Source organism: Papio anubis, chromosome 1 (assembly GCF_008728515.1).
Source record: "Papio anubis isolate 15944 chromosome 1, Panubis1.0, whole genome shotgun sequence".
Lineage (NCBI taxonomy): Eukaryota > Metazoa > Chordata > Mammalia > Primates > Cercopithecidae > Papio > Papio anubis.
This window is the reverse complement of record NC_044976.1, coordinates 52,423,134-52,445,998: the sequence shown is the minus strand read 5'-3', so window position 1 is coordinate 52,445,998 and position 22,865 is coordinate 52,423,134. Positions and strand designations below refer to the sequence as shown.

At 41.3% G+C, this 22,865-nt stretch overlaps 1 protein-coding gene across 5 annotated transcripts in view; it reads right to left on the bottom strand.

The window, feature by feature from the left end:
• Nucleotides 1-3,851: 3,851 nt before the first annotated feature.
• The window catches only part of LRRC42 (leucine rich repeat containing 42), a 21,752-nt gene continuing 2,738 nt past the window's right edge, over nucleotides 3,852-22,865 (bottom strand). For 4 of the 5 annotated variants that reach the window (XM_003891921.4, XM_009208946.2, XM_003891920.4 and 1 more), the window contains 7 exons: nucleotides 19,185-19,671; nucleotides 13,701-13,832; nucleotides 11,534-11,652; nucleotides 10,201-10,289; nucleotides 9,914-10,027; nucleotides 5,647-5,731; nucleotides 3,852-4,355 (listed from right to left, as the gene is read on the bottom strand). In XM_003891921.4, the coding sequence (XP_003891970.1) occupies nucleotides 4,081-4,355; nucleotides 5,647-5,731; nucleotides 9,914-10,027; nucleotides 10,201-10,289; nucleotides 11,534-11,652; nucleotides 13,701-13,832; nucleotides 19,185-19,657 (1,287 nt within the window). In that variant the 5' untranslated portion in view covers nucleotides 19,658-19,671 and the 3' untranslated portion in view covers nucleotides 3,852-4,080. The remainder of the gene's footprint in view (nucleotides 4,356-5,646; nucleotides 5,732-9,913; nucleotides 10,028-10,200; nucleotides 10,290-11,533; nucleotides 11,653-13,700; nucleotides 13,833-19,184; nucleotides 19,672-22,865) is intronic. The other variant, XM_009208949.2, reaches the window with a different exon arrangement.

The following is a 22,865-nucleotide window of genomic DNA, read 5'->3' as shown; positions in this document are numbered from 1 at the left end:
AGCCTAGACTTCTATAACTCTGTTTCAAAAAATGAATTGCTCAGACCAAAACAAGAAATATTTGTTTAAAGGAATCACCAGCAGAGAAAAATGTGCTTCTTGAAAAAAAGGATTGAAGAAAATGAAATCTTAGCTTTAAAAGTATACTGTGTTGATAAAAGAGAAGTGAGCACAAGTTGCTCTTAAGGGGTAAATGTGGAAGGAAGATTTGCCTTCCACAGTGATCAAAATGGGTGGATGTTTGAAGAGTAATTCCAGATGCTACTTGTTAACATGGCATTGCACCACAGGCAACAGTGGAGTCAGGTGGTGGTGGTATTGTGTGCATGAGGGGGTGATCAAATTAGACTCTGGTTTGATGAACAATACATGCCAACTTTGACAAGTAAAGCCGGCTGTTGATTGGCATTTGGAATTTGGCAAGGAGTGCTACTGTCCACTCAAATGATTTTTTTGTTTTGTTTTTAAAGATGGAGTCTTGCTGTCTGTTGCCCAGGCTGGAATGCAGTGGCGTGATCTTGGCTCACTGCAACCTCTGCCTACTGGGTTCAAGCAATTCTCCTGCCTCAGCCTCCCGAGCATCTGGGATTACAGGCACCCACCGCCATGCCTGGCTAATTTTTGTATTTTTAGTAGAGACGGGGTTTCACCATGTTGGCCAGGCTGGTCTTGAACTCCCGACCTAAAGTGATCCGCCCGCCTTCGCCTCCCAAAGTGCTGGGATTACAGGTGTGAGGCACTGTGCCCGGCCTCAAATGGTATTTTAAAACTCTAATTTTGTTACAGAGAAAACCAATCTGCACTGTATTTGCTTTTTCATCTTATAAATTTCAGAAATCAGAGCTTTTGATATGATCCTGGGTAATGGCCCACCTTTACAGAGGTAAGTACCTTGCCTAGCTCAGAGTAGCAATTAACACATACTATATCTAAGATCTACCTTTATTAAAATCCTGGTTAGACAGAAAACCACAGACTGCATGTTCTCACTTACAAGTGGGAGCTAAACACTGAATACACATGGATACAAAGAAGGGAACCACAGACACTGGGTGCCTGTTGACGGTGGAAGGAGAGGATCGAAAAACTACCTATTGGGTACTAACTATGCTTATTACCTGGGTGACGAAGTAATCTATACACCAATCCCCTATGAGATGTAAGTTACCTATGTGACAAATCACCACAAGGACCCTTGAGCCTAAAAGTTAAAAAACAATAAAAATAATGAATAAATAATAAATAAAATCCTGGTTAAACTCCAGAGCACTTGCAAATGTCAAACTAACGTTGTCAATTTCTTGAGGTATTTTCTCCCTTCCTTTTATTTGCCAGTAACTCTTGCTTTTAGCTCATGTTTTAAAGATGAATATGGTCTACAGCGGTCCTGTCCAGTAAAAATAAAATGCAATCACAAATGCAAGCCATGAATGTGATTTTAAACTTTCTAGTAGCCATATGAGAAAAATAGAAACAAGTGAAATTATTTTAAATTACCACTTTAACATGTAACCAGTATTTCAAAATGGAGACATTTTTCTTTTCTTTTTTTTTTTTTTTTGAGACAGAGTCTTGCTCTGTCACCAGGCTGGAGTGCAGTGGCACGATCTCAGCTCACTGCAACCTGCGCCTCCCGAGTTCAAGGGATTCTTCTGCCTCAGCCTCCCAAGTAGCTGGAATTACAGGCGCATGCCACCACACCTGGCTAATTTTTTGTATTTTTAGTAGAGACGGGGTTTTACCATATTAGCCAGGATGGTCTCGATCTCCTGACCTCGTGACCCGCCCACCTTGGCCTCCCAAAGTGCTGGGATTACAGGCGTGAACCACCATGTCCCCGACCGAAACATTTTTCATTCAAACTTTTGGATACTAAGTCTTTGCTATCCGATATCCAGCGTGTATTTTATAGCACATCTCAATTTGGACCAGCCACATTTCGAGTATTTAATAGCTACATGTATCTAGGAGCTACATATTGGACAGTAAAGGTCTAGAGCTTTGCTACTCAGTGTGTAGTCCACAAATTGGAGGCACTTTCAAAATATTTCTGTTCATAGATAATGTACCTGATCACCTACAAAATTACAAGATGAATGTTGTTTTCATGCCTGCTACAACACCACCTATTCTGCAGCGTATGGATCAAGGAGTAATTTCAACTTTCAGGTCTTATTATTAAATATGTTTCATAAAGCAATAGCTGCCATAGATAGTGACTCCTCTAACAGATCTGGACAACGTAAATAAGTAAATTAAAAACCTCTTGGAGGCCAGGTGAGTGGCTCACGCGTATAATCCTAGCACTTTGGGAGCTGAGGTGGGCAGATCTCTTGGACCCAGGAAACCAGCCTGGGCAACATGGTGAGACCCCATCCCTACAAAAAATACAAAAATCAGCCATGTGTGACAGCATGCACCTGTAGTCCCAGCTACTTGGAAGGCTGAGGTGGGAGGACCACCTGAGCCCAGGAGGTAGAGGCTGCAGTGAGCTGTGATCACACCACTGCACTCCAGCCTGGGCGACAGAACAAGACCCTGTCTCAAAAAAACAAAACTAAACTAAACTTTCCCTCCTGGAAAAGACTCACCATTCTAGATGCCATTAAGAACATTTGTGATTCATAGGAAGAGGTCAAAATATCAACATTAGGCCAGGTGTGGTGGCTCACTCCTATAATCCTAGCACTTTGGGAGGCTGAGACGTGGATCACTTGAGATCAGGAGTTCAAGACCAGCCTGGCCAATATGGTGAAACCCCATCTCTCCTAAAAATATAAAAATTAGCCAGGCATGGTGGCATGTACCTGTAATCCCAGCTACTTGGGAGGTTGAGGCAGGAGAATCACTTGAATCCAGGAGACAGAGGTTGCAGTGAGCCGAGATCATGCCACCGCACTCCAGCTGGGGCCACAGAGTAAGACTCTGTCTCAAAAAAAACCCAAAAAAGTCAACATTAACCAAGGTTTGGAAGTTGAATCCAACCCTCATGGATGACTTTGAGGGGTTCAAAACTTCAGTGGAGGAAGAAACTGCAGATGTGGTAGAAATAGCAAGAAAGCTAGAATTGCAGCCTGAAGACAGGACTGACATGCTGCAATCTCATGAAAAAACTTGAAAGGATAAGGACTTACTTCTTATGGATGAACAAAGTAAGTGGTTTCTTGAAATGGAATCTACTCCTGGTAAAGATGTGACCATTGTTGAAACAACAAAGGATGGAGAATATTACATAGACTTAGTTGATAAAGCAGCAGCAGGGTTTGAGGGGACTGACTCCAATTTTGAAAGAAGTTCCATTGCAGGTAAAATGCTATCAAACAACATCGTGTGCTCTAGCAAAATATTTTATGAAAGAACAGTCAATCCATGTGGCAAACTTCATTGTCTTATTTTAAGAAATTTCTACAGCCACTCCAACCTTCAGCAACCACCACCCTGATTAGTTAGCATCCATTCACCAACAAAGGAAAGACCCCCCCAGCCACCAACAAAACAACTGGAACTTGCTAAAGGCTCAGATAATTGTTAGCATTTTCTTTTCTTTTTTTTTTTTTTTTTTTAGCAATAAAGTATTTTAAAATTAGGGTATGTACTTTTTTTGTTTTTTGGAGACAATGCTATTGAATATCTAATAGACTGCTATATAGTGAAAACATAACTTTTATATGCACTAGGAAATGAAAAAGTCTGGTGACTCACTTTACAGTGTTTGCTTTACTGCAGTGGTCTGGAACCAAATCTGCAGTATCTCTGAGGTATGCTAAGCTGCCTTGTTAGTTCACCTGGCCTTCCATTCCAAACCAACGTGTTATTTCCTGCGGCTCCAATCTATAATCCACAAGCAGAACTTAAGGACAGCAAAAATGTTTATTTGAAAAAATTACTATGTATTGAAAATATACATTAGAAATTATTACATACTTCCATAGCATTCCCCTCCCCCACCACAAAAGTAGAAATATCTGCTTGCTATGCTAATGCCATAGGTAAATTCAAACAAAAAGTAAATCATCCTCAGTCTCCTTTACTCAAACATTAGAGCTGGGGGCCAGAGAAAGGTCAACCTGTATCTACTAATCAATAGGAATTTAACAAGTCCCAGTCATCCACAGCAAGACATACATATTTCTGCTTTGAAGGTTGTGAAGAATTATTCTGTTCTGTCTCTGACTCCTCAAAAGGTCTCTTCTTGCTCTTCTTTGACTCCTGGCTTGAGATAGCTTCGTGTTTCAACACTGGCCCGTGGCAATCTGGGGCTTTCTCTTTATAGAACTGGAGTTTCTCAGAAGAGTTCATGTGGGGGTCTGCCAGGGGACACTTCAGTGGGGCTTCTGCTCGAGACCGCTTCCCATCTGTGACAGAGGTGAAGGGTGATGAGTTCACTACACTGGCATGCTAATCCCCTCATCAGTCTAGGATACCCCCAGGGATATGACAAAGGCCCAAACAGGGTGATATCTGCATTGACTGCATTTTGCCTTGAGTGCCCTGTAAGGTCGCTGTGGTATGCATGCAGGCATAGGTTGAAGGCAAGGACTCATACTACAGTTTGACAGATTTGGATTTAAATCCTAGATCGGCCTCTTCCTAGAAGTGACTGTGGGCAAGTGACTTGTCTGAAATTCTGTTTAATCACCTCTATAGGGATACAAAACCTATTTCATAAGGGTAATATGAAGATAAATGAAATAATGTACATAAAGTGATTAGCACAATGCTTGACACACACTAAAAGCCCCCGAAATGTTAGCCTTCATTATTTGAAATCTGGATTTGACTCCGTCTTCTAAGGGCCAAAGAGCAAACGATACAACCTATTTTACATTTTTTTTGGTATGTCCTGGATTCTTACTTGGTACCTTTATATTTTCTTCACTTTGATTTCATCAATTCCTTCTCTTTTAAAATCATGATAAAATATACATAACATAAAGTTTACCATTTGCGCCATTTTTAAGTGTACAGTTCAGCGGTATTAAGGACATTCACATTGTGGTGCAATCATCACCATCCATCTCCAGAACTCTTTTTACCTTGTACAAATGAAACTCTGCACGTATTAAACAATAACTCCCTATTCCTGCCTGTGCCACCCCTGCCTCCCTAGTCACCACCACCATTCTGCTTGTTCTATGAATCTAACTATTCTAGCTACCTTATAAAAGAACAATCACATAGTATTTGTCCTTTTGTGACTAGTTTATTTTGCTTAGCATAACATCTTGCAGGCTCATCCACGTTGTGTGAAAGTTTCCTTACTTTTAAAGCCTGAAATACATTGTACGTACATTTCACATTTTGTTTATCCATTTATCTGTTGATGGACACCTGGGCTGATTCCAACTTCTGGCTACACTTAATTCCTTTTTCATCTTCTGTATTCTATCTACTTTTGTACCACCACAAATCTTTTTTGGAACAAGATGGTACATAAGTAATTTTAAAAAGCTGTCTTCCTGGTGCTGATGCTCAAAGCTAAGTGTGAACTTCTACTGTAAGCTATGCTAAGGGAATACAAGTCTTGGTGATCATACATAAGCCAATACTACCATAATTAATTTTTCCAAGGAGGGAAAACAGGTGAAACTGCTTTAAGGATGCAAATAAAGGGCAAAAAACTTCAAAGGAAAGGGAATTTCTCACAGAAGCGCTGAGCTGCCGTTCTAGGCTCTGAGGTTTCCCGTGGCTTCACAGCTTCCGCAGTCACACGCTCCCACTGCAGAACGATCTGAAACATATTTGGAAAGATCTGAATCCAAACAAAATCTCGAGATTTTAATCTCAAGCCTTTCTTGTTCCCCCTTTTTCCCTCTCCATAAGCACAAACCCCTCTGGGAAATTTTACTTCAGATGCCTGGTGATAAGAATAAGAACCAAGTCAAGTCTGAGTTTTCTGTTCTAATGCAGGAGTTGAGTCAGAATGCAAACACGTTGGATATATGTATCTGCATGACTAAGGGAAATCTATAAAGCTGATTTCCCTGTCTATTTTCATCTTTATTCCAAGCTGGAAATAAATTACATATCCTTAAACTAAATATTAAAACTTAAAACTTTAGTCATAACACTTTCCACACATTCCTAGACTTACTCTCGTGCCTTAAAATACTCTAACTCAAACTCTTGTATGTAAAACGCCCATGTTTCCATACTCTCATAACATTATCATGACCAGTTTTTACTTTTTAAACTGTTACAAATATATTTTTATTATAAGCTGCTACCAATTCTTTTAGAAATAAGTGGCTGGGCCCGGTGGCTCATGCCTATAATCCCAGCATTTTGGGAGGCCGAGGCGGGCGGATCACGAGATCAGGAGATCGAGACCATCCTGGCTAACACGGTGAAACCCCGTCTCTACTAAAAATACAAAAAAAAAATTAGCTGGGCATGGTGGTGGGCGCCTGTAGTCCCAGCTACTCGGGAGGCTGAGGCAGGAGAATGGCGTGAACCCGGGAGGCGGAGCTTGCAGTGAGCTGAGATCACGCCATTGCACTCCAGCCTGGGCGATAGAGCGAGACTCAGTCTCAAAAAAAAAAAAGAAAAGAAATATGCCTGAATATAAACTATACATAAAGAAAAGCTAGGCCAGGCGTGGTGGCTCACGCCTGTAATCCCAGCACTTTGGGAGGCCGAGGCAGGCAGATCACAAGGTCAGGAGATCGAGACCATCCTGGCTAACACGGTGAAACCTGGTCTCTACTAAAAATACAAAAAAATTAGCTGGGCGTGGCGGTGGGCGCCTGTAGTCCCAGCTACTCGGGAGGCTGAGGCAGGAGAATGGCGTGAACCCAGGAGGCGGAGCTTGTAGTAAGCTGAGATCATGCCACTGCACTCGAGCCTGGGCGACAGAGTGACTCCGTCTCAAAAAAAAAAAAAAAAAGAAAGAAAAGCTAATGATCCTCTCAGTATACCACGAATAACAAGAACTTTAAATTTAATATTTTTTTTTATTATGGAATACAATGAAATGACCATAAAAAAGGTCAAGAAAAACATTTTCAGGACATAGGCAGTACAACACTGAATTTAAGAATATAGCTCCAGGCCAGGCTCAGTAGCTCACACTTGTAATCCCAGCATTTTGAGAGGCCGAGGCAGGCGGATCGCAGTCGAGACCAGGCTGGCCAACATGATGAAACCCTGTCTCTACTAAAAAATACAAAATTTAGCCAGGCGTGGTGGTCCCAGCTACTCGGGAGGCTGAGGCATGAGAATCACTCGAACCCGGGAGGCGGAGGTTGCAGGGAGCCAAGATCACGCCACTGCACTCCAGACTGGGCGACAGAGCAAAACTCTGTCTCAAAAAAAAAAAGAATACAGTTCCAGGCCAGGCATAGTGGCTCACACCTATAATCTTTGCACTTTGGGAGGCCGAGGTGGTAGGATTCCTTGAGCCCAGGAGTTCGAGACCAGCCTGGGCAACATGGTGAAACGCCATCTCTATTTAAAAACAAACAAAAAACCAGTTCCAGAGTTGGCTCCACTACTTAATTGCCAGGGGACCCATGGCAAGTGATTTCTTAGTCTCAATTTCTTCATCTGTTAAGGATCAACGATAGTACACACTCCATAGGGCTATTTTAAGGATTAAACAAGATAATATACATAAAGAGTTTAGCACAGTGTCTGGTACATAAAAGGCACTTAATAAATATTAGTTGCCATCTCTTCTATAATTTCCTGGTGATAAAAATGGGAACGGATTTCAGGGAACACCAGGATGGATTAATCAAACGTGTTGACTCAGTGGGCAATAGGGAAAATGGTGCTTCCTTCCATTAAACAGAAATAAGAATGTCAGTAAGAGCTGGTCGGGGATGGGGAAGAAGAAAATGAGTTTGGTTTGGGACAAGCAGAATTTGAGATGGCAGGTGGAGATTTACAGAGGATACCTGGGAATGGGTCTAGTGTCTAGAGAGGAATGCACAGTCATCCTCACAAGGACAGCTGGAGCTCTAAGAACACTGAAAGAGCACCTGGGGAGTGTGGAGATGTGGGAGAAGAGGAGAGGAAGAAAGAGGAATCAGCCACAGCCAGAAGAGCGAGAAAGCTGTGGGAGAGCCAGGAAAGAGGCCCAGAGAAAAATAATAAGGCATGCATGTTTCTATCAAATGCTGCAGGAAAGCCAAAGAAGGTAAAGAATATCACCACCCACCTTCAAGAGGACCCTGTCAGGAGAGCAGGAGAGGCCAGAACTAAGTCGCAAGGGAGTAAGAACTGAGTAGGCACCGAGGGGATGGGGCAGACTGGACAGGAAACAATGCACAGCTGCACTGGGGAATGAGAATCATGCTAGAATAAGGACATCTTGCATTTATCTACAGAAAGCAGATGGACAACAAAGAGGGACAAATGAAGACATGCTGGGCAGGGGCAGGAGGGAAAAATCATTATTAGTAATTATCACAAGGGAAACTGGATATCTTCAGGAACAAAATTTTTTAAAAAAGAAAAAAAAGGGCTTGTGACTAGAATAAAGGAGCATACTTGTTCTCTCCAATAGTAGGGAAGTGGAATACGGTTGAAGAAATGGAGAAATTCTGAGACAGGAATAGGGAATTAAGTGGACCCCTGTGAGACAAGAATGAGGGCAGGTGAGTGGAGTCAGTACGCAACAGTTTCAATAACAGATCCCCAAGACATAAGCAAAGCAAAGCATTGCTACCAAGTCCTAGGGGCCCAGCTGAGGGTGGAGGGCAGGACTGCACTGGTCATCAACTTACTCTCAGGTCAGGCTGTCAGGTATTCTGCTTGATCCTTCCCAAGCCCTGCTCAAGAGAGAGCCTGGTTTCTGCATTTTATGGATGAAGACAGAGACTGAAAGTTGCTTTAGGTTGTACAGCTATTGGGCTGCTGAGCCAGGATTCCGTGCCCAGGTCTTTCTGGCTCCACAGCCTATGCTCTTTCCACCATGTCACCTGCTATCAAACTGCAGCAAGCCTTTGTTAAGACCATCCCACACCTGTCCCAAGTCCACTGGATGCATCTAGGTCTCATACAGCACTAGAAACTTTATCTGGCAATGCACCATGGTAATTCTTTCATCATGCATGTTCTGGACCAAGCTCAGTGTGCTTCTGAAACACAACTCACCAGTCTCCCTGCTTACTGTGGAGAGGTGATGCTACAATCCAGCAGGTAGACAGTTCTACCATTATGCATTATGGCTTGGAGCTAAGAAGGGATCCTGGACAGTTTGGTGGGTCCTCTAGGCCTCCACCAAGAAACACTGGTTAAAAGCATCTAAAGGAGAAAGGCACCAGTCACAGGGAAGGTGACATCTACTTGTGCTGTCCTACTTGGTTACTTTCTCACTTCCAACTTACATAGAAGACTCTGAATCTCACTTAAGTCTGTACTTTACCAAGTGAAGAAAGACCATCAAGACAAAAGGGAGTCAAAGTAAAGTTCTCTCACTGGTAAGACTCAGTGAGAGACGGACACGAAAGACACTTTCTCACTAAGGCCGTGGGAGGTAAGAAACTTTCCCAAAAGAAAGAGAAGAATCATATTTGAATCCTTATTTGCTGACACCAGAGTTTATTCTCTCTCCTGTATATACATACTACTAAGAGAATCCGTCCTTCTGAAGTTGGGTCAGACTGCTTTTTTGTATAGCAAGCCAGAATTCACTTATTTTCTGAGTCATTTGTAAGATGACATTTTCTCCTAGGTCCAGTAAAGATAAGGCACAATCTAGTGACCAGAGCATGAGATATAAGGTCTGGTATCAATTCTTTAAGTATATGGGCCAGTTATAGCCCATCAGTGTCTCCAATTTGACATGAAGATGACAATTTAGCCAAGGAATACCAAGTGGATTACTGTTTATTCAATGTGTTGGATAAGACACTTGGAATTAAGATGAAAAACTGCATCAACAGCAGGGAAGAAAAATCTGGAGTACCTGGTCAGCCCAGCCCTCTGTCTTGCAGTTACTATGATCAAATTCCTTCAAAGGCACTTTGGAGTGAACAAGGCCTATGTGGGTCTGGAGCTTGTGCTTGACGGTTTTGATATCCTAGTGAGGCAGAGACAGATCAGAAATGCAAATGCATTTGGTTAATTCTTACTTGCTTTCAGTAGTAAATAAAGACCATCATAAATACCAGCCCTTTCTAAATACCAATTAGCACAGGCAAAATATCAAATTGCTGAGTCTAGAAAAATGAGCGAAGGAACCAAAAGTCTTACCTTGAGCCCTGTCCCAGAGATATCTAAGCAGTTTAGTTTCCTAAAAGAAAAGAGGTATCCAATGCCTGCATCTGTGATCTCAGGGTTACCTAGATGTCAAAAACAAGGTAGCATTCTGTTACAATATAAATGTTGTTAAAATGACAACCAAAAATAAGCTCAGAAAAAAGTCCAGGCAATGATAAACTACAAAACATTTGAGTTGGCAAACTTTTCAAAGTAAATTAAATGCAGAAGTCTGATCTTTACTATTCATAATATAGAAGAGCTACACTCAATGATCCTTAAAGATCCTTTACAGCTCTTACTTTCTAGGAGTTGGGGATGAGCAGAAAAATAAATGAACCAGGTAGTTATCCCAAAGGGTTTAATTTGGAACCATATGAAAACATATATAAACATGTATTAAAATGGTTCACCATACTTTATTCATGGCCATTTCACCTCCAAAGTAAAAGCATTTATTTTAAAAACATATTCAAGGGAACTTAGACACAGATACTATCATCACTCTTACCAACTTGCATTTTTTTTCAGAATCCTTTCTTATATATTACTTTCTCGCATCAGAGAGTACTACACTTAGCATCGAGTCCTCAAGGCCATAAGCATACTGCCTGGCACATTATAGATGCTCAAAAAATATCTGGTGAATGAATACACTTCCCTGGGAGGCAGACAGGACATTCATTATTATCCTCATTTTACAAAGGCCAAAACCAATGCTCAAAGTGGTTAAATAACTGGTCCGAAGGTATATAACTGGTAGTAAAAGTGGCAGAGCAAGAAGGGTCCTCAGACCTCAAACCCCTGCTCTTTCTATTCTTTTGGCACCATACTGTCCTGCCATAGAGTCAATGGATGCTCAGTTCAATTGCAAATGATCTCTGTCAACCTCTTACCATTGGAGTCAATGTCTTGTTAATTCGAGTAAGTTATCCGTTCATCCAGCTTTTCATCAGGCAAACATTGATAAAAAAGGACCTAGCTGACAGATACCAAGGATCAGAGGCTCAAGGAAAATAAAGATGAGTCAAAAGTCCTTTAAGTATGCAATGAATATGATGAAAGGTATCTCTGTTTGCACACAGCGAGTGGCATGGATGAATGTGAAAGGGTTTTTCCTACCCTAAAGAGGTGGTATATGCTGGAAAAGTCATTTGACCAGGAGTCAAGAGTCTCTGGCCTCGGTCCCGCTCTGCCACCAAGTTTCTATGGCACCCTGGAAAGTCACCTTTCCTTTCTTACCTCTAAAATGAAGGGGAAGAACAAGATGATCTCTAAGGCCATTCTTCCAACATTAAAATAATCTATAATTTCTAAGAAAACTTACATGATAAGTCTAATAACGTTAGATTCTCAAGGCCTCTTTTCATCACTCGAACTGGTGCTGTCATCTTCCGCACCCCAGCATCAGATAAACAATTATCCTTCAGGTGGAGCTGAGTTACACTAGGGAAACAAAGTACATACATAAATTATTCAGAGTTTGAGACAGTCTAGGTATAAAAACATGCTTTCAACATTTTCATTTAAAAATACAACATATCCTCTACCTCTTGCTATTTCATACCCAATGCATTTAAGAGAGTTAAGCTCTTTTGGGCTGGGCATGGTGGCTCACACCTGTAATGTCAGCACTTTGGAAGACTGAGGCTGGAGGATCACTTGGGCCTGGGAGTTAGAGACTCCATCCCTAAAAGAAATTTTTAAAAATTAGCTTGCCAAGGTGCTGTGTGCCTGTGGTCCCAGCTACTTGGGAGGCTGAGGCAGGAAGATGGCTTCAACCAAGGATTTCAAAGCTTGCAGTGAGCTATGATCGCACTACTGCACTCCAGCCTAGGAGACTCACAAAAAGAAAAAAGATTTTTTGGTGCCACTTCAGTTACCAAGTGAGGGTTAATTTAGTGTCATGCAGTACTAATTTCAGAGGGCAGAGGGCACTAAAGGTATATTGTTGAATAAATGGACTTCCACTAAGGGGATAAATATACTTTAAAACAAAAGCTGTTTTTCTGACACATCGTGTGAAAATCAAAAACATTCTAAATATGTCAGGAAAGGCTGCTAAAGAACTCCTATGAGAATTCTTTTTGCAGAGCACACAATCCTCTAAATTTAACCAGCTTTATCAATCTAGATTTTCAGATTGGGTTAATAAAATACACCCATAACCCAATCCATCTGCTGCTAAGCTGGAATTGGTGTATTAATATGCTCCATTTTCACATAAGAAATCTGAGCCTTGGTGCTGCCTAGGCTCACACAACAGTATCTTTTTATGGGGCAGTGGGTAGGTGTCACTGTCAGAAGCAGGCCTCAGGTAGCAGGTTAGACCCAGGTTTGTAATGCTGTTGTTCTGGGTGTTTATAAAACCACAGAGGAATCCATCTGTCCTCGTCTTTGTTGGTCAGAATAATCTGAGAGCAGTCAGACTATTTGTGAATGGTATGAGCTGGGCTATTTCTTTAAATCATGGTTCCTGAAAATAATTTCTTTGGCTATCTTTAATAGCTCATTTCCTTTATAGTTGTAGCTCATTGATAGTTAAAGTAGCAAATGATAATGATTATTGACTATGGTATAATGTCTCATCCCTTGCTAGAATAAACTAGGACTGGATAAATAAAGGGCAAAACCCGAGGCGGGCAGATCACCTGAGGTCAGAAGTTCGAGACCAGGCTGGCCAACATGGCAAAACCCCTGTCTCTATTAAAAGTACAAAAATTAGCTGGCGTGGTGAGAGGCACCTATAATCCCAGCTATCAGGAGGCTGAGGTAAGAGAATAGCTTGAACCCAGGAAGTGGAGGTTGCAGTGAGCCGAGATCGCACCACTGCACTCCAGCCTGGACAACAAAAGCAAGACTCCATCTAAAAAAACAAATAAATAGGGCTGGGTGCATTGGCTCACGCCTGTAATCCTAGCACTTTGGGAGGTCAAGGCAGGCGGACCACCTGAGGTCAGGAGTTCGAGACCAGCCTGATCAACATGGAGAAACCCCGTATCTACTGAAAATACAAAATTAGCTGGGCGTGGCGGTGCATGCCTGTAATCCCAGCTACTTGGGAGGCTGAGGCAGGAGAATTGCTTGAACTCTGGCGGGTGGAGGTTGTGGTGAGCTGAGATTGTGCCATTGCATTCCAGCCTGGGCAACAAAAACGAAACTGTCTCAAAAAAAAAAAAAAAAAAGAATAAATAAAGGGCAAAACCATTTTTCAACCCAGGTAGCTTCAAGTATTACACGTTTAAATAAAAGTTACTTAGAAAAAGAGAATCAACTAACTGACTTGAGTCAACTGACTGACTTTCTAAGGGTTGTCTAATCTACATTGCTTGTACCAAGTAAATGGAGATTTGGAGATTGACAATGTTTTAGAAAAAAATAAGCAAATCAACATAAGAAGAGGAAGTAATCAGCACTCCTGAAGATAATCCTGTTGGATCAGCCTTTAAAACAATACTGAAACAATTCATCTACAAGTGGTGACAGGTCAGTACCTAGATAGGGCTTCATTGGTGAGATGTTCTAGAAGTTCATGCTCATCTCCAAGCTTGCAACATGAAAGATCCAGGCAGGTCAGCTCCCGGAAAGACTTAATTTCCTCAAGTTTTTCTGAAATCACCAGATACCTATAAAGCATGGAGAGCAATCAATAGCTTCCCCCAACTCCTCTTAAAGCATTACCATTTGCGGATTTCTATCATAGTCAACATCCCACCATCCTATCAGGACACAGTACTATGGAATAAGCAGACTTCACTAATTACTATCAGGGCAAAGGCAGAAGTTTTCAATTAGTAAATGCCTTGAACATCTTTTTATGTGATGGTGAAATAAAAATTCTGAATAATAAATAAAAAAATGTATATTAGCAAAGGAAAGTCACAAGTGAAGACATCTGCTTTGTTATCAGACAGACCTTGGCATTGGTGTTGGGACCTTACCTGAGAATTTCCAAACTTTAGGATACTCAAATTTTTAATTACTAATTCTTTTAAAGTCGCTTTTAATCTAACGCTCAACATCCTGTGATTTGAAAACTGGAGCAAGGTCAAGACCAGTTTCCAATCTGCACATCCCCCAGAACATACCAAGAGATATTTGGCACATCACATTTTATCTTTCCTGAACACTCCCCTGTGCCTTTGTTACCCTAACTTTACTCCAAAAGTATGTACAGCAAGACTGCTACAAGGACTCACTCCAGTCTAGATGGATATTAAGACAAACCCTGAGCACCAGCAACTTAATTACATTGTAGCACCTTGCCAAGTTGTTATCTGGAAGCGTCAGGGAAGCCTCTGGAGAGGGAAAGGAGATCAAAACAGCATTCCACAGCCCAGGCTGGGGCCTCCGCCCTGCTTTCTAGTGGTTCATCTATCTCAGATGAGGTCAGTGAGAAAAAATGAAAGGGATTAGGTGTGACAGGAAACGGAGAAGAGAGGAACCTAAGAGGACAGGGAAACTGACTTGTGGCAAGAGCAGGCCTCTCTCATCCACCTTCCTCTTGGATGTCTAGAAGTTTCCACAGTAAGATGGTGTGTTAGGATCAGTGGGGTTACACCTAAGAGGTCACACCTCTCTTCCATCAGCAGGATCACAACTGCCAAAAACAGGATGGAATAATCAGAGGGCAAGAGGGGAGTTAATCTCTTTTCTTCCTACTTCCAAACAAAAAAAGATGTACTCAAACTAATGACTGGCCTTGCTGCTAGGTACAGATGGCCTGAGGCACTGATACCCCTTTAAAGGGTGGAACCTAAGCTGTCAGGAGATCGAGCTCAGCTGGGTACACAAAAGAGCCTTATTTACTCAGATGTATTTTAATTGCACTGTAAATACAGCTGCTGTTTTTCACCTTCCAATCACAGAGTTGAAGTGTGTTAATGGGGATTTAGGGGATTACTGGCAATCAGAGAAAGGAAAACACATATCCTTTGATCAATTAACCAAAAGATTTTTAGTAATTCTGAAACAAGGGTTCTCTGCAAAGGACATAACACTGTGTAATGTGATTAAGAAACATTACGAAACTCAAGGTTGAGGAACAAACGTGTTAGGCCGTAGACACTACTAGATGCTAATCTAGGACATAATCGAAGCTCTAGGTTCTTGCTTGCAACCAGTCTTCCAAATTTTCCCTTAAAGGGTTCAGAACGGTACAGTGGAAAGGCAATAGAAAGAGCACAGACCAGATCTGAGTTTGGATTCTAACAGCCCAATTACTTGTGTGATTGTGAGACAGTTACTTAACCTTTCTGACCCTCAATTTCTCCAGCTACACAATGGGGCCAATGATTACTTCTTTTCAGGATTATTGAGAAAAAGAGAAACAGTATTTTAAAATTCCATGGCATCTTGCAGAACCTCATGAAATAGTAGCTATTACTATTATGTCAATAACAAAAGGTGGTATTTTAAGGAAAACATACTTGCCTCCCCGTGACCACCAGCGGGATTAAAAATCACTGGGGTTTCAACACAAAGAAGAGAGTTTTCGTAAGGTTGGAATCCAGTTGCAAAGACACTTGCTTCTGGCAGGTAGCTTTGTGACTTAACCCCAAGATAGCAAGTGCCTGCACCTACCCAGTTATTTTATTTTCATTTATTTTTTCAAGCTCATTACTTTTGACCTGAACCCCTTTGTGCTGACAAAACCTCTTGGACTGCAGCTACAGCCCTGGATTGCAAATGCAGCCTCAAATTTCCTGCCCTCTATTTTCCTTCAAGGATTCAAAAGAAGAGGGGTTTTGATCACAATTCAAAGTCTTACATTTGAATGAGACAGTCAAATCTGGAATTGCAGCAATAAAATACGGGCTAAAAGATTATGTTCAAAATGTTTCCTGTATTTTCTGGCTGGGCGTGGTCGCTCATGCTTGTAATCCCAGCACTTTGGAAGGCTGAGGTGGGTAGATCACTTGAGGTCAGGAGTTCAAAACCAGCCTGGTCAACATGGTGAAACCCTATCTCTACCAAAAAATACAAAAATTAGCTGGGCACGGTGGCAGGCGCCTGTAGTCCCAGCTACTCGGGAGGCTGAGGTGGGAGAATCACCTGAACCTGGGAGGCGGAGGCTGCAGTGAGCCAAGATCACGCCACTGCACTCAAGCCTGAGCAACAGAGTGAAACCCTGTCTCAAAAAGAAAAAAAAAAAAGTTTCCTATATTTTCTGATTATTATATAAATGTAAACGTTTCTTACATTTTCTGATAATGTATCACTTTCATTGAAAAAAATAAAATATAGAAAAGTATAAAGAATATAAAATCAATTCCAATCCCACCATCTAGACTACTTTTTGGTAGGTTTCTTTTTTCTATCTATGCAGTACATACATTTTAAAAATCTCTTTCTTAGAATATTATCTTAATAGTTACATAATATTTCATCATATAAATATACTATAATTTGCTTAACCAATTCCCTACTGTTGAACACTTAGTTTTTAGATTTTCACTCATACAAACAGTACTACAATGAACACTCTTTTGTAAAAATATCCGTTCCCATCTTTGATTATTACATTAGGGATTAGAATAGATTCTTAGTAAGTAGAATTAATGGGTCAAACAAACAGTATGGATGTTTTCAAGGTTCTTGATACATATTGCCAACCTGCTTCCAGAAATGCTACACTAATTTATGTCCTCATCAAATGTGAATGAAAAGTGCTATTCTCATTCCAGTCCGACCAATCTGCCACTACAACAGTATCCAGATATTGCAAATGGATAAACAGCATTTTCAATAGCATGGGAAATATTAAGCTATAAAGGTAGGTGGGGAAAAAACAGAATACGAGTTGTACAAAGTATATATTCCCAAATGCATAAAAATAATATATTTGAAAATGATCACATGAGATTATGAATTTTTTAGTACCACAATTTTATGTATTCCCCAAATAGTATATATTGCTTTCATAAAATAATTTTAAAACAAGATATACATCACAATTCTATTTTGCCACTGTTCTAACTTTTCAACAATGAACATAAATAACTTGGAAGAAAAAATGAAGGGTAAAATGTATTTTAAATGCATAAGCTACAATGAAATATTGCTTGACTTTTTCCTTTAGGCAAGGTAATTTTTTTCCTTTCCACTGGCAGCAGCTCCAAGCCCAGCCACGACTGAGACCATAGTCCAGAGACAGAGCTTTCAAGGTGCCTGCTCAGTTTATGAGCCAAGTTTCTGTCCTTTTCTACATGTGTTTATGTCTTTTCTTTTTAAAATATAGTATTTGGCCTGTGGTGAAACCATTAATTCTATGAGCTGATTAAATAAAGATCATTTTTCCTTTATTAAGCATATGAGTTTACCTTCTGTTTTCAGATATGGCTTTCTCTTACATACATTTTTTGTTCAGCCCTTGTTATAATGCTCATACAGATAAGCTGCCGGCTGGGCACAGTGGCTCACGCCTGTAATCCCAGCACTTTGGAAGGCTGAGGCGGGTGGATCACCTGAGGTCAGGAGTTTGAGACAAGCCTGGCCAACGTGGTGAAACCCCGTATTACTAAAAATACAAAAAATTAGCCGGGCGTGGTGGTGGGTGCCTGTAATCCCGGCTACTTAGGAGGTTGAGTCAGGAGAATTGCTTAAATCTGGGAGGCGGAGGTTGCAGTGAGTCGAGATTGCACCACTGCACTCCAGCCTGGGAAACAAGAGTGAAACTCCATCTCAAAAAAAAAAAAGAAAAAAAACAGTAAGCTGCCTTTCAGGTCTAATCACAGAATAGTTCATACAGTAGTATACAATAAAGCTATTTTAAAAACCTACAAGTAGGCCAGACATGGTGGCTCACGCCTGTAATCCCAGCACTTTGGGAGGCTGAGGTGGGTGGATCACGAGGTCAAGAGATCGACACCATCCTGGCCAACATGGTGAAATCCTGTCTCTACTAAAAATACAAAAATCATGGTGGCACATGCCCGTAATCCCAGCTACTGGGGAGGCTGAGGCAGGCGAATCGCTTGAACCAGGCAGTTGGAGGTTGCAGTGTGAGCTGAGATGCCACTGCCACTCCAGCCTAGTGACAGAGTGAGACTGTCTCAAAAGAAGAAGAAGAAAAAAAAAACCTACCAGTATTGATGATAAATGATTTTCAAATTATGTGAAGAAAGCAAGGTCCATTAGAATGTATGCAGCATGCTGCCATTTGTATAACAAAGAAGGGAACTACATAAACATGTATGTGTGTAGAACATCTTTAGAATGGTATTTTAAAAACTGGTAACAGTATTTGGTCTCTGGGGAGAGGAAACTGGAGATGAGATAGGAAGAAGGCTTCTGTTTCATTTTATGCCCCTCTGTGTTTGTGTTTAAATTGTTTGCCTTGTATATTTTTATTGTTTTTTGCAAGTTTAAAAAGAAATTAGATGTTTTGAAAGTGTTTTTACATGATGGTAGAGTAAAAATTTTAAATAAAGCATATGAGCAAAGGCAAGTCACAAGAGAAAAAATATCTGCTTTGTTAGACTATAGACCTTAATGTAGGGACTTTATCTGAGAATTGCCAAACTTTAGGATATTTGAAATTTTAATCACCCAATCTTTTAAGGTCATTTTTTATCTAATGGTCAGTATTTAGTGGTCTGAAAACCAAAAACAGGCCCCAGAACTCTGGATACTAATCTCCCCATCTGCAAGAGCATATCAAGAGATATTTGGCAGATCACATTTTGTCTTTTCTATTTTCTCTTTGAAAGCTGGTAGAAGAATATTTTCTACTTAATGGAGGAGCTGTGACAACTAATCCTTGTAAAATGATTTCAGAATAAAGTTAAGTGTCGTCTCGTCTAAGACATGAGGAGAAGGAAGAGTGATTTTTTTCAATATGGTCTTTCACTTTGTATATGGAAGTTCTAACCTGAAGTGCTATTTGATGAGGGAAGCCCCTGAGCCCACTAAGCCCCAGAGCTTGACAGAATTAACACACCCAATAAAATACTGAATAACCTAATTAGAACACCCACCTGTTTCGCAAACACAGGGAGCAAAGCACCAAACTTCCATAGGCCTCAGTGAATTTCTGTAAAGCCCTCAGCCCTGCACCTGGCTCAGTGAATTTCTGTCTGGCTTCAGCAGCAGAGAACAGCTTTTCGGCAATCTGCTCAGGAAAGCCAATAAGGGAATCAATGTGATCCACATTGTCGGAGATGAAGCCCAGGACAAGGCTGAAGAGGGATTTGGCGGAGTACCGAAGATTCCCCTCCCGGGTATATGTGAAGATGAAATGATCAGTCTTCTCTTTCCGTGCAGTGTCGTCTTCCCTGTTCATGCAAAGCTCCACAGAAAAGCCTTTGGGGAATAGTCTGAAAGGCCTTGGCTTCTGCAGGCTACTCCTGACACCATCCAGAGCCAGATTGACCATGTGCAGCTGCCCATTTTCTCGCACGTAGATGGGCCCTGGGTCTAGGTGGTTTTCTGAGCTGAGGTAGTAAGACATTGCCTTGGTAGCAACTGTGAAAGCAAGGCACAGGGAAGCAAATCCAATTAAAATGCCATTTGTAACATGTAACTTCATCTTGCTGTGCCCAGGGCTTTATGAGCCTACCAGGCAGGACTGGTGGCTGTTTTAGGAAAAGCAAAACTTACCAGTTGCCTGGGAACTTTGGCATTCGAGGTTGCCTTTATTGCCTCTACCTGGAATGCCCCTTCCTACTCTCCCCTTTTTCTTGTTTATCTGGCCATCTCCTACTCATCTTTCAAAACCCAGGTCAAGGCCAGACGCAGAGGCTCACGCCTGTAATCCCAGCACTTTGGGAGGCCGAGGCGGGTGGATCACCTGAGGTCAGGAGTTTGAGACCAGCCTGGCCAACATGGTGAAACCCCATCTCTACTAAAAATACAAAAATTAGCCAAGTGTGTGCCTGTAGTTCCAGCTACTCGGAAGGCTGAGGCAAGAGAATCGCTTGAACCCAGGAGACAGAGGTTATGGTGAGCCAAGATCGTTTCACTGCACTCCAGCCTGGGTGACAAGAACAAGACTCCAAAACAACAACAACAACAACAAAAACCCCAGGTCAAAATCTCATCTTTAAAATTCACACTAAGGAAGTTGTCACAGATGTCAGCAAAGATTCATTTATGTGTAAATTAATGGCAGCAAGTTTATACTAGCAAAACAATTGGAAAATAACCTAAATGTCCAATAATTGGGATGTTAATAAATACGTTACGACTTATACGTACCATGGAATGTGATAAAGTGATTAAAATTACAAATTTTTTAAAGATGTGTTTACACACAGAAAAAAGACTAGAAATAAATAACTTCCTGGCTAGCTTGACACAGTCCACAAACTTCTTGGTTGCGCTTGGTTCACTGTTCTATTTATTTGTTCCTGAGTCTGCCATCTGCTGCTTTGAGCTCCTTGAGACGAGGAACCATGTTGAATTCATGCAGACTGTATAATACAGTCCCCTGGCATCTTACAGTCCCTGAGCAGATAGTGTGCAACCAACGTTTACTCATTTGCTAAATTTTACAAAGCCCAAAAGTAACAGGATTTTTTTTAAATCTAGAAATAAACACCTCCACTACAAGAGCTACATAAAAGCTATTCTAGCCTTTGGACACTTCGTATCTATTAAAGTTCTATTAGGGCAGTTTTAACATTAAAAAGTCAAACAGTTGGGCATTTCTGCAGTCATGTGGGTAATATTATGTGCCCAAGAACTGGAATACTTGTTTTCCTCCTGAGTAACCGTGAGATTTCAAAATACATGAAAAAGTGCTATGTTAAATAAAATGAAGGTATTTATTTGATGATCATTTCTACAATTTAAAGGGAGAAGAGAGGTAGACTATCATACAGGCCTGATAATATCCCTAAAAGAATATGATTGAGTTTTAGAGTGAACCAACTCAGCTTCTTCTGCATCAATGTGGGGCCACAATGTGGCCCTGAAGCCACTTACGAGTGTCAGCCACATTTAAGTCCGTGATCAAAAATGCTGAGTCTCTGGAGATGAAACAATGGTCCTGTGTGTGGGAATCAGTACTATCCATGTTTCTCTCAAGGATAATTATGTGTATAAAAGCACGAGAGAAGAGTATTCTGCCTAGCTCTAGAGCCTCACCCTTTCCTGCTCATCTCCTTATGTCCTACAATCTTTGGCCCTGTCATACTACCCAGGTAAACTGGCCATGCTCTCAAGTCCCACTGGCCATTGCCTGTTCTGTTCCCTTTGGCTGGAACATCCTGCTCTGCCTCCCTGACCTAGCTAATTCCTACTCATCATTAACATCGTTCCTCTTCTGGGAAACCTTCCCTAACCCCTGCACCAGTATGTGCCTGTCTGGTTTTCCCAGAGCACCTAGTCTCTCCTACATAGCACTTAGAACCATGTACTATGTCTGTTCACTTGTTAATGTACCCAGAGTGGTGAGCTTTTTGAAGGCAAGGTACTTATTTGATTCATCTATCTTTCCCAGGCCTGACATAGTGCCTAGTACTAAGTAAGCCCTCAAAAGATATTTGCTGAACTGTATGAAAGGAAGGGTAAGACCTCAAAGGACAAACTTAGTGCTCTCAGTTGCAGGGCCTGCTGATACTGTTGCTAGGAGCCAGCTCCTTTTCCAGGCAACAGCTGCAGGCTCCTCCCCCACTTGCCAGACCATTCTGCAGGTGGCAAAGGCAAAGCAGACGATGGGAGTATATTGCTACTGGTACTACAAGGGATGGGAGACAACTAAACTAAAAAACAAGGGGAAAAAAATTCTGTCACAGTGCTAGCTCTTACAACCCATACTTTTCTCTTGCCAGCATTTACAGCGCCTGCTGCTAAGGAGATGCCTCATTTATTCTGAGCTCTTCTTCCAGTAGGGGTGAGCATCTGGACCCTCCAACCTTGCAGACCTTAATTTTGACTGAGGAAGTAAAGCAGATGTCCTTTGGTTTTTATCCCTGTCATTTAACATTCAGAGCTCTACTCTACCTGTAGATCAGAAAGCAGATGCTAGATATGGCCCTAAAAAGGACTGATGTGATTTTAACAACAGAAAGACAAATTCTATGGAAGATACCCTATTATAGTGGATGAATACACTGTGAACTCCCTGAGCAATGAAACAGGGTCTGCCTATCTGTATTGCCCCCAACCCTCACCCCTAATAGTGTCTTCCACAAATACTGTTGTAAAATGGACAAATGGATGGATGGCTGGGTGGGTGGGTGACCACTTCAGATGAAAATTAGAAGTCTGATTCCATCCAGCAGAGGGCACAAGCAGCTTGGGACTAGAGTAAGGACCCTAATCTGGGTTCCTCAAAATCTGGGATGCTTTGGCTTCCAGGGATCATTTTCAAAAAAAGGGAACGGTTCTGGTTTTTTGTTTGTTTTTCTTTAGATTACCCATCAAATACCATTTCTCTTTCTAAATGAGGAAAAAATAAATACAATTTTTTCTTGGAGAGTAAACCCACATCATTTGTCCAGAAGCCACTGGAGGAATTGACTTTGGTTCAGGAATCCTGGTGTCCTTTAATTTCTACTACTAAATCAGCACATCCTGCATTCTCCCAAAAAGGAGCTTCCTGAGAGTCTATGAGGTACTATAACATGATCTGAGGTACTATAACATGATCTAAGCATTAAATTAACATTTGAACCCTTCAAGGTTAAGGACAAGAAAGGCAAGAGAATTCTACA